Source organism: Drosophila miranda, chromosome 2 (genome assembly GCF_003369915.1).
Source record: "Drosophila miranda strain MSH22 chromosome 2, D.miranda_PacBio2.1, whole genome shotgun sequence".
NCBI classification, from domain to species: Eukaryota; Metazoa; Arthropoda; class Insecta; order Diptera; family Drosophilidae; genus Drosophila; species Drosophila miranda.
Genome location: NC_046675.1, coordinates 15,385,558 through 15,402,244, shown reverse-complemented (window position 1 = coordinate 15,402,244; position 16,687 = coordinate 15,385,558). Strand labels below are relative to the sequence as shown.

The 16,687-nt window shown below is 44.4% G+C and overlaps 3 protein-coding genes across 3 annotated transcripts; 1 reads left to right on the top strand and 2 right to left on the bottom strand.

The window, feature by feature from the left end:
• Positions 1-1,615: 1,615 nt before the first annotated feature.
• Positions 1,616-15,494, top strand: LOC108155803 (paired box pox-meso protein). The gene is made up of 2 exons (XM_017286884.2): positions 1,616-2,343; positions 13,599-15,494. Exons 1-2 carry the CDS (start codon positions 2,334-2,336, stop codon positions 14,699-14,701), a joined length of 1,113 nt encoding a protein of 370 aa, XP_017142373.1. The 5' UTR covers positions 1,616-2,333; the 3' UTR covers positions 14,702-15,494.
• On the bottom strand, positions 11,110-11,818 carry LOC108155809 (actin cytoskeleton-regulatory complex protein pan1). The gene is made up of 3 exons (XM_017286889.2): positions 11,693-11,818; positions 11,562-11,640; positions 11,110-11,506 (listed from the first exon to the last, which is right to left on the bottom strand). The coding sequence occupies exons 1-3, from the start codon at positions 11,792-11,794 to the stop codon at positions 11,250-11,252; spliced, it is 438 nt and encodes a 145-aa protein (XP_017142378.1). The 5' UTR covers positions 11,795-11,818; the 3' UTR covers positions 11,110-11,249.
• On the bottom strand, positions 15,271-16,615 carry LOC108155808 (high affinity copper uptake protein 1). The gene is made up of 2 exons (XM_017286888.2): positions 16,400-16,615; positions 15,271-15,914 (listed from the first exon to the last, which is right to left on the bottom strand). Exons 1-2 carry the CDS (start codon positions 16,463-16,465, stop codon positions 15,450-15,452), a joined length of 531 nt encoding a protein of 176 aa, XP_017142377.1. The 5' UTR covers positions 16,466-16,615; the 3' UTR covers positions 15,271-15,449.
• Positions 16,616-16,687: the final 72 nt, after the last annotated feature.

Here is a 16,687-nt window from a genome sequence, read left to right as displayed (position 1 = left end):
GGTAAGAGCAGGTAAGCGTGAGCCGTCTGCCCAAGGAGGCGTGTCCAAAGAACCAGTGTGTTTCTGCCTGTACGTGAGACGAACCCACACAAAGACAGCACACAACTATGCAACACGCTCTCTGAGAGACGCTGCAACTGTACGAGTATTTGGCAGTGCAAAAAGTTGTGGCTAAGAGACCTGCCAGAGACCATTTTAATGAACGAATGACAAGAAAAATTGGCATCCATCATTAAATGACGATATTCCGAATTAGTGACAATCAGATGAAGACAACATTTCCCATAATTAACTCTAACCAAGCGCGGCGCAACGCCTCAGCGAGAGCAGCCGGTGGACTAGACCAGGCCATCCATCGCTCATCAAGCATACGCCGCATTGGACACACAACAGGCAACACACAACAGGCGACAGGCAACAGGCAACAGCCAACAGGAGAAAGGAGAAGCAGACACATCCGTATGGGGGTTAGCGTCGCTTTATTAGTGATATGACTTTGTTAATGAACCAAAAATAGATGCACAAGATCGAGAACGCCCGACTGCGATTCCCACAGCCCCGCCCCCAGATCTCCATATGTGTGACACTAAAAAGTCATGACATCGCTCGCTCACCCCGCGTAACGCTACGGATACGCTTACTTGCTTCAGATTGGCCATTCAAGCATTCAGGAATTAACTCCGCCCGGTTGCCCGTGTGTCCGAAAGAGAGAGAGGGAAACCTGACTGACTGACTGCGTACTCGTGCGCAGCCAAGATACTCAAACGATACGAAACTGCCAGATACAGTTGTACAGCGTATACACCCACACACACACACACAGATGCTCAGCTACAGGAGCGGCTGCGGTACTGGCTGGGGCGCTTTGAGGAGAAGAAAACTTATGGAATGGAATGGCTCGCAACAAAGTAGGAAACACTTTGGTCAAGTGGAATCCAAATAGACTAGCCCACAAAATTAAATATATTTTAGGACGATGTTGATAGTTTGTAACTTTTCTTTTCGAATGCTTATCTAGGGATGATTAAATCTTTATTTGGGCACATTAATACTTATAATACGTCAATGATACTCGTATATGCATTCTTATCGATCTACTACAGCTTAAGTGTTTTTACTAAATTTTAATTATAAGGAATACTTTGTATAGTTCTAAAAATCCATTTCATAATTAAACACATATCTGAGTTAAAAAAACCTGCAATTTTAAAATTTCTTGTTGAATTAATCTATGAGATTTGTAGTAAAAATGATTATTCCTGTGAGGATCTGTCAAAAACCTTAACCCTATATATCTAATCATAACTCTAGGGCCTACCCTCGTAGCGGTCCTGGGTGTGGAGCGACATTCTTCATTTTTGTTATTTTCCCTCACACAGATACACAAACACACACACGATCATCGCCATTAATGCCAACAAATACAAACCGATCGACCGCCCTCCTTCGTGTGTGCATGTGTGTAAGTGACTGCGAGAGGCAGAGGGACAGAGAGCGAGATAAAGGAAGGAAGAGAGAAAGACAGAGAGAGGATGCTCAAGACGTTGCGTCGACGCTGTGGATGTGGCTGCTACTGCGACTGTGGATGTGAATGTGGATTGATGGAACCGATCGCTGCTCGTTGCTCGTTCGGGCAGCAGTGGCAGCCACATTAGTCGCAGCAGACACGGGTGACGACCAACAACATAAGAGTGGCAGAGAGCGCGGCAGCGATTCGCACGGTAAAGAGAGAGACGAGTCGAGACGAGAAGCGCGCGCACGGATCAGTGGATGCGGATTAAACGAATCTGAGCAAATCGCGAGTGTCTATCTCCATGGAATGATCGATCGATCGCGCGGCAGGTCCAACAGCAGAAGATCAAAAGCAGATCAAAGTGTATAGAAAGCCCCTCTTCAATTCCGATAAGGTGTGGATAAGTGCGTGATAATTATCAAAGACCCTGATCGCTTGGCCCGAAAATGTGCTAATCAGATCTCAGTTTTGGTTCAACAACTCAGACGCCCCGTCGCGACGTGGCTATTGATCGAAACGTAATCGGGCACCAGTGCTCCAGCACCAACTGGCGCCAATTTGTATACAAATTTCATGCCTTAATTGAAACTAACATTATAGCCAAGTGGCAAGTGTGAAAAGTTAACGACTAGGCAAAAACTCTGCTGCTCCTCAGCCCCAAAACACCTACCACCCATCCATTTCGCGCACTGTGCAAATTGAATCTCCGTCGCGGGGGCAGAGAAAGTTGCGGAGAAAGAGAGCGGTGGAAGAGGAAAATCAACAGCCGGTGACCAACGAAGCAATTGTGGATTTCTTCAGTCAACTAACACCGCCCGACATGGACCCAGGTAGGTCTGCCCTGACCCTCCATTCAATATATCCACTATCCCTCTTGAATGATCGATCGATCTACATATGTGAGGTGCCGACGGCAATGAAGATCTCCCTGGTTAATCCTACACAACCACTCAAATCGTCAACTCAAGTGTTTTGCTCACAAAGTGATCCATGCCCCAGGTCCTGATGGAGCTCAGCTGCCTCCCTGCAATCGACTGAGGTATTCCACTCAATCCGTTTTTGTTTTTGGGCCAGGCCAAGAGACAAGTGTTTGCTTATGATTTTGTCGTTTCAAAAGGTTGCCGTCGCTGGCCGCGCATGATCGACAGCCTCTCGGTAGCCGCGACTCGTGTTTGCCTTCGAAGATGGTCTCCCAGGTCCATGCCCCTATCCATGCCCATGCCCAGACCCATGCCCAAGCCCATGCCTCCTAATTTAACTAATGATCGTTGTAATGTTTGTGCCTTTGTCGTGCGGTCTTCACTTTTGGCTCCAAGTGTCCGTGTCTCTGTTTGTCCATGTGCTTTGGGTCAAAAAACCCAAAACTCCATCTTATTAGCCCGAAAAAAATGAAAAGATGTGTGTATAGATTCGTTTTCTGCTGCCCTGCCCAACAGATCTATTGACAAAACTCTGTGCAATTGAATAATTTGGCATGCGCTGGCTTCCTAAGGGCTATGCTATAAATAATAGGCAAAGGCATGTTTAACTTTCAAAAATCTAAAAGATGGAATCATCGTTGCAGATTTGATCGGATTAATTGACATAATTTCCTACATTTCTGAGCAATTCTCTTTCTGTTCGGCTCGGGGTTGTCTATAAATTTTAATATATTTCAACTGCTCCATGAATTTACGATTGGTTTGATTAGACTGATTCCAATAAAGGCATTAAACGTATAAGTTGTATCAACATTTTTTTTATTACTTAAAAATAAATCCGATATTGTTAGAATCTACTATCACGGTTGCCAAACTTGTGGAATTTTCATTAAAACAGGCAATTAATTATTCTTGACTCATTTATATTGAAATTATCAATTTTTTGCCTATGGTTTTACTTGACTTGAGTGTAACTAACTCTAAGGCTGGTGAGACCAGATGGAAACCTTATGGGAAAAGAAGGCACTAACTAATTCTAATCCTTGTTCATGTGAATTGATTAGTGGATTTTTAAATTTTATTTTTTCATGGTATACCACTATACTTATTATTTATTCAAACTTTGAATTTCAAAGTGATCTCTGGTTCTGTTGCACTTCGAAATTGTTTAAAGCTATCTTTGGTTAAATTCTTTTAAAAAATGATTTTATTAATGCATTGTTTTTATATGTCAATCAATGGCGTTAGATTGCTGATTAACTTCTTCAAAGAATCGAGTTTCTTTAGCCATAACAAAAAGGTAGTAACAATTAAAGACAGGTACTAAGACAGGAAGACAAAAAGTCGGAAAGTCCCGCACTTTGGTCCATTAATGACTTGCTTTCGATGTTTTGACATTTTGTTTGTACGCGTATGCTGCTGGCTTTGTTTGCTCGGCCGCAGACGTCGAAGAAGATGTACACGGAGATGGGAGATGGGTGACGGGGGACGGGAGACGGGAGTCGCCGTTGCGGTGGCTATGAAGATGCACAAGTGCGTGACTAACGGCCACCGGTAGCCATCTACTTCGGTAGCTAAACATGCAAAGCCCACAAAACACCGACGACCGACCTAAGAGGGCTCGGGCCAGACGCGGAGAGGGGTGTGCAGTGTCGATACGAGATGCTAAAATCACAGAAATGGGCAGTAAAACAAAAGACGTAGACCCAGACGAAGATGTAGACGCAGCCCACAGCCACAGGCACAGCCTCAGTCTCGCACTGGTACTACGACGGTCACAAAATGCAGGCAAACACTTGAGATACGAAAAGAAAAGACGTAGCGTCAATGTGTACACGCCTTAATGGAAGAGTATACATATGTATACCCGGCTGGTAAAGGACCAGAGACAGAGCGGTGTAAGGGTACGGGGACGGGAGCATTATAAAAGCCCGACCGGCAGCTTCCTCCTTCTGATTGCAGCTCAAGTTTGGGCCAACGCTTCACTGACCTGGCTTGATTGTGTGGCGTCGTCACTGTCGGTCTCGTTTCCTTTCTCCCTGAGTTCCTTAATTAAATCACTTCCCCGTTAACTGATGCGGAACTCTTTCGTTAAGCCTTTTCGGAGACAGTCTTTCGTCTTTGGGTATTATGCTTCATATTATGATCCGCAACTTCTTGACAATATGAAATAGATTTGGGAGATTCAATCTGTCATCAGCTCAATTTTTATCTCAAAATGCTTTTTTCTTCCTTTACTAATTGCCAGAGTGAAATCTGACGCTCTTTAAATACTATCATTGAATCCTAGAACCGATTTTCAGAGTATCCTCAACAGATTTTGATGGTTTTTAGTATCTAACGATCCCTAAGAATTCCCCTCATCTGGAGATCTCCCCAAGGATCGCCCTTTGACTTTTGATAAGTGTGCGCATAGCAGCGGAGGAGCAAGTCGACTCATTACCATGCATTTAATGAGTTTCTAATCGCTGGTGGGGGGCACGGGCACGTGTTCGAGGGATAATGAATGCAAGCTCATCAATAAGAAGAGCCAACATCTGGATGTGAACCCTAACCCCTTGATGGCCTGTGTCAATTCCCGCGGGGCTGAACCCAAAACCGGAACTGCAGTACCACATAAATACTCATACAAACTCGTAGCCTCCAACTGCACTTCCCATCGGAGTCCGGGGTGAGAGTCAGAGTTGGAATCCGGAGAGTCAGTGGAGTCAAGAGTGGGCGAGCTGCAGAACACATGGCTAGATTTATGCATCTTGCCGCTGTCAGCGACGGGCGTTGCACATTGCTCGAATGCCAGCGAACCCGAACCATACCCGTACCCGGGGGCCATGCCAATGCCAGGGAGTTGTGTCGGTTCTAGTACATTGCCAATGATTGGTCGGATCTGTTGGATGGATGTACGAGTTTTCGATTTGTGGGCCTTCTATCGTACATTTCGGCTATGCGCTCGCATTGTCCACATTCTTGGTACGCGTAATTGAAGTCACCGCGGCATGTCTTCCTTGGTTGCACCCCTTTTTCGACATTGCCTCGGTACTGAGGGGCCGTCATATTTCCTAGACTCCTCCATCTCCGGAGAGGACTGTGGCTGGGCGGTGCTCTACGCGTATCTTTGTGGTGGCTGCCGTGATTTATGGACTCATTAATTTCTGTTGACAGACAATGCTGTTGACGCTGAAGGAATCTATTTAGCTTTATGTACTTTTGATTCCCACTTGCCGGAGCACAGAGAGGGCAGGGCGCCTATTTTATGACTTTCATTTATAATTTGAGGCACTTGCTCTTGCACTTGATCCGCCTTGCATTTTTCAATCTGGAATCTCGAGAAGGCATAGCTGATCTCTATAGATGGTGATTTATTTAAAATATGATTACATCGTGGGGCATGTAATATGAACCATTGAACATTATCGAGACCCTGAAAATATAGGAAGAAAAATGATTAAATGTTATTGAATCCATTTATAATGGAACTAAGATCGATCTATGTATATCATTTCAAGAGCCTAAAGCCTATATATGTATATTTTACTAGTCATAAATGTTCTAGTTATTCTCCAGTGACCATTTACAGGGGCAATCAACATGATTTTCTTCTCCCATGATCTTCCTTCGTGTTCATCTGTCTAGGAAACAGCATCGATCGATGTTGAGTAAACAAATAGCGATCTCTTTTCCATTGATAACACTTGAAATTGAACTTTTGCAGATTAAGATGGAAAATGGCATTGCCAGCAGTTCAAAGAGACAGTCGGACAGACGGACCGGTGGACGGACAAGGGGAGATGCTTCCTCTTTCTCCCGGCTGGGCGACTCTGTGAAATTTACTGATAAATAAATGCGATTGTGCGGCAAATTGTGCAACGCTCCGAATGCAAAATTGTCGACAAGTGCACATAGTTAGTACATATATAAAAGAAAGAAAAAATGAAACACATTGAAGGGTGCTATTTATAAGTCTAAGCAAGAACCCAACAAAGTCTGCAACTAACTATGTATGTTTGTAGTATACAGTATTATAATGCTTACATATGTATGTGCATATGGGGACGGGGGCACGCGGCGTATACGCAATGCAATTGCCGAGCCTCAGCACAACTCAACTGAGTTGTTAAATTAATTTTTTCTGCAATACGAATGCATATAAATTTCATAAAAAGAAAATCACACAAATTAAACATATATGAAGCGGCATCTCCCCATCGCGACGGCGCTCTGTCAATCAACCTGCCTCTGCCATTGGGGTCTTTCGAAGGAGAAGGAACCGCTTGCCAAGACCCAAAGATTTATGGGACCAGGCCGCCACACATGCACATGTGCAGAAACCCAGAAATTGTATAGTTTTGAGAAAGGAAATTCAATTTGCCATGCACTTGAATACCCTTTCGAGAGGTATGGACACATTCCTTAGGTGCTTGCTTTGATGAAGTCCTTAATCGTAACTATGTCCCGCGAATATATGAGAAAGTTGTGATGGAATCAAAGATGGCATCCAGCAATGGCAGAACAATGTACAGCCACATAAATGGTATAAATGTCGAGAACAATTCTCTCATGACATATGTAAATATGTCAGAGCATTCAAATGGCGTTTTAAACTTTTCTTCCTTTATCTTCTCTTTGTAACTTTTTGGGGCGTTCCTCTTCCACTGATCGGATCACACACCAAGCCCAAAACCCGAAAAAATATTGCCCTCAATATCAAAAACATCATTTCATGCCAAATTTATATTCCATTTGGGCCCAACACAAATTTAAAAAAATACAAATCCAAATTGGCAGCCATTTTGATATTGCATTGTACTATTTATTTTATTTGTTCGGTTGCAGTTAATGTTGTGAATATTCAGACAATTACTCAGAATTTTCTACGATTTAATACAATTAAGTGGGCCATTTTCTCAGAACGCTTGGCTTAACGTGAAAACGTGTTAATTGACGGCCGGCTTATTAATTTGATTTGAAATGTTTCTTTGTTTTTGTATTTTTGAAACACAACTCAACACACAAAATGCCCGGCGTGATAGGTATTGTTGTCATCGGGGTTCGCTGAGTTTTTTTCGCCCATGCAATCACTTCAAAAGTCTCATAAATCTTACAATGTATTCTAATGATCGTATAAACAAAATTTCTTATCATTTTGAAATGTTGAATTTGTTAAATTCAATTAGGCATAAAATAAGTTCATTGCCTCTCGACATTTGACATCGAAAATGTTCCCGCTAGGGAATCATTTTTAAATGGCATAATCTCCACATCAATCAAATGCCTTGTACAATAAATGCACTTTTAGTTTGAAAATTATCAACCAGACAAGCAGGAAGAAGACGTTACAATCTGGTGTATAGCATTATAATTTATTCCAAAATGATAAGAAATGTGCATTGCTAAAAACAATCAGATTTATCAATGTACAGTGAAATCATGTAAAAAGGAAACCAGGTTTTTATTTCGTTTTCTTTGCTTTGATATAATCTATTATCTCCTTAAATTTAAATTATGACTATAATTTTTAGTAGGAAAAATCTTATTACAGACCACACTGTTATCAAATGCTCGTAAATATATTTTTTACCGATTTCGTTTTTTGTTTTTTCTTTGCCGCTATTGCCGCCGTCCATTTTGTTTAGCGAAATATTATTTTTAATTAGTTCTAGTTAGTTAACATTTGTTAATTGCTCCTGTAATTGGATTTACTCGCATCAGTGGCTTTTTGTGAATACTTTAATGATATTTTAATAATTTATAAAAGGAGTAAAAGAGCCATTTACAGTTTTAAGTGCCGTCGGCATTTGTTTGCTAAAAAAGCGCAAGTGTTGAGAAATTTCCAAGAAAATGAAAACGAAAAGAAGAAGGCACATTTCTTTCTGGATTGCGTGGTCGTTGGGAGCATTTTGTAATTTGTTTATCGTTTGTGGAGTGGCACTGACAAACAATGACCGCCATTGTATTCGGCAATTTCCCAGAATTTATGAATTATAATGTTGCCCTATAGACAATTTTAATTGAGCTTTTTATGGCATACTGTGCGGGGAGGATGTGCCCTAAGGGTTGCCACAGCCACCCGCGAAAGTCGACGCCGATCTCTACAAGTCAAGCATAACGACCAGGCTAAGTAAAAGTATACGATTTCATGGCAAACAGAGCCATTTGTAAGCCATTTGTACCAAACACAGATTCAGATACAGAATACAGAAGCATCAGGCGGCTACCGAATCCGTTTCGAATTTCCGCTGGGATCCGAAAGGACAACGGAACGGAGACGAGAATCCATGAGCAAATATTGACCAAATAGGGCCCAGGGCTAGGGCTGTTAGAGGCAAGGGCACGGCCATATGCATCTCCATTTCGTTTCAGAGTTTATGATTTTTTAAGCTGTTTGCCCGACCTCTTCACATTTTTGTAGCTGTTTGCCTTTCATTAACAGAAGCTGGTGATGCTGGTAATGCTACTGCCGCTGCTCAGCCTCGACTCGAGATCGGTTTTGATCGGATCAGGCAACCACTTTGAGGGCAGGGCATAAGTGTTTGCATTGATCAAGTCGCTGACTAGTGGAAAGCCGGGAAACCGGAAAGTCAGGAAGGGTCCTTATTAGAAATAAAGTAGCACGCTGCTGCTCCTGGGCACTGCCTGTTCTACATGATCAGCGGCTTAACTCCAAATTAAACAAACAAAATATCTTTTAGCGCTCGAAGGTTCTGTTCTTCGTTCCCGTTGGCAAATAAGCAAACACATCTCAACGGCGAGGCGACCTGGGATATGCACCTGAAATTTATTTCTCCTCTGATCGTGACCGACACACGAAGATCGTTCCACGACGGTGGCATGTTTGCACCTCTAATAAGACCAACAGTCAGTGCCGACGCGTCGTCGAGGCAGGCAGTCACCACTCCAAAGGGTCAACAAAATGTTGCACTTGTACATCCCTCCCAGAAAGGTTAGGAATAGAATGGGACCTGGACTCCTACTGCTCCTCGAAGTGGAACTGCAACTAGCATCATCGCTCATTAATCAAATTTGTTTTGGAGACTGGGCACGTTGCAAAATGTTTGCCCGCTGCTGCTGCTGCTGCTGCTTCTGCTCTTGACTCATCATCATCTTCATCATCCAGACCCCAAGGGGGGAATCGATGTGCCTGCTCTAATAGGGAATACGTGACTAATTTGCATGTGGCGGAGAGAATTTTATTCTGGCTCTGACCGGGCCGGATGTCGATTGGCGGCCATAAATCACAAGGGGAAATCAACATCAACTTACAGCAATGATGATGGTTTTGAAGGCTTTGAACATTTTCCCAATTACCTAACAAGTCACAAAACCGATAGCCGATCATCCGCTTTGCCCAATTCAGTTAAATTCCTTTTCCAATTTTTCGGTTTAGCGAAGGTTCTATTCTTATCGGTAGTCGCATGAATAACTCAAATATCATAATTAAACTGCAAGTGCTCAACTTTGGACTCCATTAATCTTCCATAATTGCCCGAAATTGATGTCATGCGTATTTGAAAAGCCATTAAAACAGCCCAGCAAAGCAATCTTCAATAGATCCAAGCAAAGACACAACAAAAAACAAGAAGATGAAACCATCTACATCATTCATTGGGAGCCCGACAACTAGAAGATATTTGTTAAGACAAATTTATGAACGTTTAGCACAAAAGTCAAGCACTCGGAGATAATGTTCACGAAGAGACCAAACAAATTGCGGCCCTCATTGAACATATTTCGAATACTTTTCCTCGACGACGAAGACAGCAACAGAGCAGAAGGAAATCGGAAAACACAGGGAGACAACGGAGAACACAAGTACAAGAATGTGGCGTGGGTAAGGTGTATCGACTAAGGGATATCCATTGGCATATCGACGGCATTAGTCTGAAGGATGCACATGATTATATCGGAGAAGACTCAGTATTTCAAACTTTTTTCCTCTAAATTTGATTACTCCGTAAGTGTTATCATCAATAAATCCATATGTAAACATGAATTCAAATATGTGGGATATTTTTAATTTATTGTTTATATATTAAATGAAACCTTTTAACGAAACATTGGAAGCTCACAAAAAAAGGATTTTTGCTTAAAACCCTCTTCTCTAACAGTCTTATATGCCCTCTTAGACTTCTTTTGTAAGGAGTATAACAGTGGAGCTAATGAAGATGCCTGCATTGCTACTCCATCCTATAGGTAGCACATTTGTCGTATGTGTGATCTTTGACGTTGCCTCATCCCTTCATGGCTCTGGCTCTGGCGCTGGCGCTGGATACTCTGTTGCAGCCAGCATCTAAGTGTAGGAACAGACCCAAGACCCTCTATGTTTGTAACTCAATTCGAAAATAATTAACGATCACGAGATTACAAATGTCAAACATAATGTCAAGCTGGGGGCTGCCGCAGTATCACATATTTGCCACCGGCACCGTGGCTGTCACTGGGGAAATGCCCTGCTCCTGTCGAGCCGAATGTTCAAAGACCAAACACGAAAAACCACCGACTTGGTCCCCGAATGGAAATGGAAGTGGGAGACCCCCATCCACTCGCCAGCCGCAATGCGTGTGGGTCTGTGGCGAGTGCCAGCCGATTTGTTGTGACTTATGTCAAGACAATTGTGTCTCCAGCTCTGAAAGAACTGCATGAAGTGGGGAGTAATCCCCGTATCCGAGATTTGCGCACAGATCTGTGGGAGTTCTTGGCTCTGTATTCTTCACCGAGCACAAGTTTTATTCAAATATTAACAAAAGTCGTATACCGAATCCCGTTTTCAAACCTACGAATAGAGCACTTATGTTGTAGATAATGGCAGAGAATAACTATCCTCAAGGAGCTGCTGTTGTAGCCTCTGAAGCCGCTGCCGCAGGAGCTGCGGTTGTGGCATCTGCAGGGGCAGGAGCTACTGTATCAGCAGGTGGAGCAGCAGGTGCAGCCGGAGGAGGAGCGCCAGGGGCAGCCGCAGGAGGAGCGACAGGGGCAGCAGTTGGTGCTACTGCAGGAGCCCCTACTGGAGCAGCAGTTGTCTCAGCAGCTTGACTCGGACCTTTTTGATCAATTACAACTGTACAGTTGCGACAAATGACTGAAAGGAAATATATTTATAAAGACGATGACATCAGTAGCATCCCGGAACCTACGGATCTCCTCTGAGTCACTATCGCTGTCATCAAAGTAATCTCCTAGTATGCTGGAAAACCAGTCGTAGGCATCGCGTTTCTAAAATACAAAACTTTAGCCAACGAGAATGAGTTGTTCCTCGGCTTCATACCGGTTTCGCAGGACTCTGCTCTGAGGGTCGGGCATGAGTACCCAGCAAATTGAAGAGCAGGCAGAAGCCCAGTATTAAAATAAGTTCACTTCTAGCTGGCATTCTAACTTTGACTGACTGGCAATACAGCGGAGAGACCGGCTTATATAGAGCTATTAATGACACATGAATACATGAATGTGGATGAGTCTCTTAGACCCCTACCGAAAGATCATAAAGATCATCCTGCTCAGTAGCGCATACAAATAATATAATAATATGTATGTGCTACTGAGCAAGAAGATATTCGTATGGTGTTCGATTTTCTACTTCGCTAAAGATCCTCTTTAGCGGATGATAATCACCTATTCTTAGAGTCTAAACGGTATCCTACAGTCGAGCTTTCTATATTTATCTCCCCGAAATGCTCTCTCAACATGAACAATCACCTTTTATGTGGGAGATACCGGCTATTTCGTACTATTTTTTCGTATTTATGCAGCTGCACGTACTACGTCTGGCCCATTTGTCTAGTGGGGTTGGCCCCAAGAGCAAGTGCCTGGCAATGATCGAACTGCAATTGACAAGTGCGCAAATCCATAACCATAAAGTACATGAAATTTGAAACTGTCTGTCGATCGTTAGTCGATGATGCCCGCTGACCGGCAACAAGTGTCTGCGGGGCTGCCAATTTGGGATTGTAATACGATATGCCTTCATGCCAATGGACTTGTAAGTCGATTGCATTCGATTTCTTGAATGGGGGTCGATACACTTGCCATGCCTGCCCTCGGCTAAGTCTAAGTCCCTTCTTTGTTCGGCTCCTTCCTGCTTTCTTTGCAGCGTGCGGTGTAACGGGTAACGGGGTAACTCGGGAGCCCTATTGTGGTCCATTTTTATGGCGCTGCACCACGAGTACGTGTGTTGTGCCTGAAGTTTCTGTTGTGAAACACAATTCGAAATTAGAAGTCAGCGCAGATGTACAACATTTCCTCCAATTGCCTCTTATTGTATTGGAACTGCAGGGAACCCAGTGGCAGAGGCAGGTGCCATGGCTGATGCATCGAAACGAGTGTTTTAGTCATTTAGCACTCGATGTAGATCTTATTTCCGAAATAGAGTAGACTGGCGCAGCTATCAACAAAATTCCTATGACAAAACTACTCCTGGGCATAACTATAAATATTCAAACTTATAATTTAATTTCGTAAACAAAAGAATAACAATATCCATTCGTACTTTCTCTCGTTATTCATCGTCCTTCTAACAATACAATACTCGTATAACAACTTTTCCAACAATTGAGCAGTCAAACAATAACTAACTAAAACGGTTTAATTTCACCTACTCCTAGGTAGGGATCTGTCCACAGTGCCCCCAGCGCCAAGGGGGAAATTTTTGCGTCATCGTTGAATGAGCATTTCCGCACGTTCGTTGCATTCAAATGTTGTTTTCCAAGTCCACAATCTCTGGTACGATTCTCGAAACACCCACATCCGCAGTTCTAAGAAGCAAATGGTAGCAACGATTTTCAGTTGAAGAAACGGACAAACCCCAACCCATTTCTCTTCCACATCTTTTACCCCTTACCACTCTTTTTTGCAAGCGAAACTAATTAGAGGCAAATGTGGTTTTGTTCGCTTCCCATTCTAGGGAATGCTCTTTGTTTATACTCTCAAGATAGGGAATGTTACCCATGGTTAACTGATATACCATATATTATTGATATGTATATTCGAACCTTTTTGTACACATGCAAACTTTTATGATCGCCTGTTACTTACTTTAGCTTATATATTATATTGGCGGACCATTTTTATTCTACGAATGTCAACAGGGCATCTACACTTCGATTTGCCGAAGGCAGCTTTATTTTTTCCCATGCTAAAGACTCTAACCCCTCTCCTTGCTCTCTCTCTCGTTGCAGAGTCGCAGTGTCCGCAGTATGGCGAGGTGAACCAACTTGGCGGCGTCTTTGTCAATGGCCGGCCATTGCCGAATGCGACGCGCATGCGGATCGTGGAGCTGGCCCGCCTGGGTATCCGGCCCTGCGACATTTCCCGCCAGTTGCGGGTGAGTCATGGCTGTGTGTCCAAGATACTGGCGCGCTACCACGAGACGGGCTCCATACTGCCGGGCGCCATTGGTGGCTCCAAGCCGCGCGTGACCACGCCCAAGGTGGTCAACTACATCAGGGAGCTGAAGCAACGCGATCCAGGCATCTTCGCCTGGGAGATCCGGGACCGGCTACTCAGTGAGGGAATCTGTGACAAGACGAATGTGCCCAGCGTCAGTTCCATTTCACGCATCCTGCGCAACAAGCTGGGCAGCATCGGGCACCACCATGCTCCGGGCGGATCGAATGGCTCTGGATTGGGGAGCGTGGGCAGTGGAAACAGTAGCAACGGAAATGGCGGCGGCGGCGGCAATGTGGGTGGTAGTCAGGGTGGCAGCAATGGCAACGGCATGAGTGTTGGAAACACACACTCACACCCACACTCACATCCACACCATCACCATCAGACGGCAGCTGTAGCAGCGGCCAGCGCCCACCATGTCCACGCCCATGCCCATGCCCACGCCCACCTCTACAATTCCATCTATCAGCCGTACAGTGCCGCGGCCGCGTACAGCATGAAGGCCGTATCATGTGGCAGCCCCTCGCCCCCTCAAGGATCAGGGGGCCAGACACATCCACACCAGCTGCGCAGCGTGGCCGCCGCCGCGGCAGCCGCCCACTGGCCATCGTCGCATTCGGTGAGCGATATCCTGGCCCACCATCAAGCCGTCGCCTTACGGGCCAGCTGCCAGGTGGGCGTGGGAGTGGGCATGGGTAACACGGTGTCGCCGCTGCCAATGACCCCCTCGCCTGTGACCGGTGGAGCCAGTGGGGGGCAGCCACTGCTCGACTGCGAGGGTGGGCCAGGGCAACAGACGCCCTACAATTACTACATGTACTTTCAAAATGGTGGCATGCACCATCATCACCATCACGGCGGTATGATGGCCGCCGGGGCCACGGGCTTATGAAGATGCGGATGCGAATGCAGTAGTGGAAGCTTCGCCGGAGGCCATTAGTCATTGTGTGGGCTGGGGGTGGGTTAAGGGCTTAACTACTAAGGATACGATACTCTCGTCTAAGCGGAAACGGTTCCAGTCAACACTTTCGCCGGAAAAACGTAGGAATTTGCAAAGCATACTTTTGGGGGAAGTCTTTACGTTCCGACAGATGTTTTTGATGAATCGATGCCGGGCCACAGTGATAGGTCCTCACTGTACGGGTACTATTTCTATACGAATTTTATGTAATTTTGGAGATTTTTCTTTGTGTTTTTTGTTTTTTTTCGGATTGTTAGAGTTCTGAGTTGGAGTTAGTCAGATTTATCAGAAGAACTACAAGTAACTCTTTATTTTGAAATGGAAAGTATTGAGTTCTGTTGCGGGATGGTATGTTAATCGATATATGTTTGTAGGTATATGTGTTATATAGGTTCTTGTTCTCATAACTATTTGTACAATATGCTCACTAAGTAAACTAGTTGACTAATTTATGCTACGATTACAGCAACTATAATTAATAATAATAATTAAACCAAGTGTAACTATCGAATAAAATTGTATTTTTAGACAATTTCTGTAATTACTTTGCGGCAATGCCTTGGGGACGGGTGTGTCTAAACCTAATGTGGATGAGGCTACAATATTCAACAATACATTAAAGATCCAATCCAATTCAATCCTTCCATCATCTATCCCGGCTACAACTCAGTCCTTCCGCCTAAGGACAACACTCGCTCTCGTCGGGTGTCTTCTTGTTCCAGCCAAAGAAGAAGTAGCCAAAGCCAAGGCCCAAAACCACGGCGAGGCAAAGCCAGTAGTTGAAGGTCATGAATATCAGCATGAGCAGGTAGGATACCACTATCTGCAGCAGATTCAGCAGCGACTGGATAATGTGCGTCGAGTCCAGCAAGCGCTGCCAGTAGCTCTTCTCCCTGGCCTCGGCCAGGGGGGCGTCCGAACAGCCTGTGCATCCACTCGGATTGTCGTTCTTTCGCCGCTGCTCCTCGGCCATGCGTTCCGCCTCCTTGCGGGCGACTCTACGCGCCAGATGCTGGCGGAGGAACTTCAGCGCCTCGTATAGAAAGGAAACCACGAAGATGGCTATGGCGGAGAGAACGAACTCTGTGACCGTCGATGCCACCCAGCCGCGCCATAAAATACGTTCGCAGTGTCCGGCATGAAACTGTCAAAAAGAGAGAGAAGGGAGGAAGACAAAGAGAGAGCACATGGTGAGCTTCAGGCCAGTGAGGTGTTAATTGTACATTGTACAGGGTGCAGCAAGCAGCACCTCTGAGCAAACTGTGTTCAAGATTAGTTTTGACTTGATAAAAATCGCCTATCTTTGACCCACTAAACTTGATCGATGTTATCATTGTGCTTAACCTAATAGAACACCCTGTATAGCATGTATTTTGATATGCTACTTATTGTTTGCCGAGAGTAACTAAATGAGAGCTGGAGAGCAACAGCAAATTCATGGCGAGAGGAGAGCACTGTTTACATATGTATGCGAGCAAGTATGAGCGAGTAAATAGATAATTTAACTTGTTGTCAGTTCTCTGGTCTCGTCGCTAAATCTCATACAGCGTAACTGGAAATTCCGTAAATAATCTCTCTGTCCCAATCAAAAGCAATCATCTAGAGATCCAAAACGATTGTTTAACTTACCACCATGATCATGGGGCAGGACTTGGCTGTGCTAGTGGAATCGTCAGATCCGTGATCCATATCCATCTTGGCGGTCAGGTTTATTTGATAATATAATTAAATAAAGCACAAATTAGGGAAAAGCCGAAAGCTGTTCACGGGAGACAGGTTAGTGATAACCGCAACACTGTTCATAGACTGAGAGCGAAGCGTCGACTGTTGCCCCCATATGGTCGTGAGTTGTTTTTTAAAGAAAAATCGACCCTAATCCCCGTCGAGACGATAGGCAAGTGCGCTTATCTCTGAGAA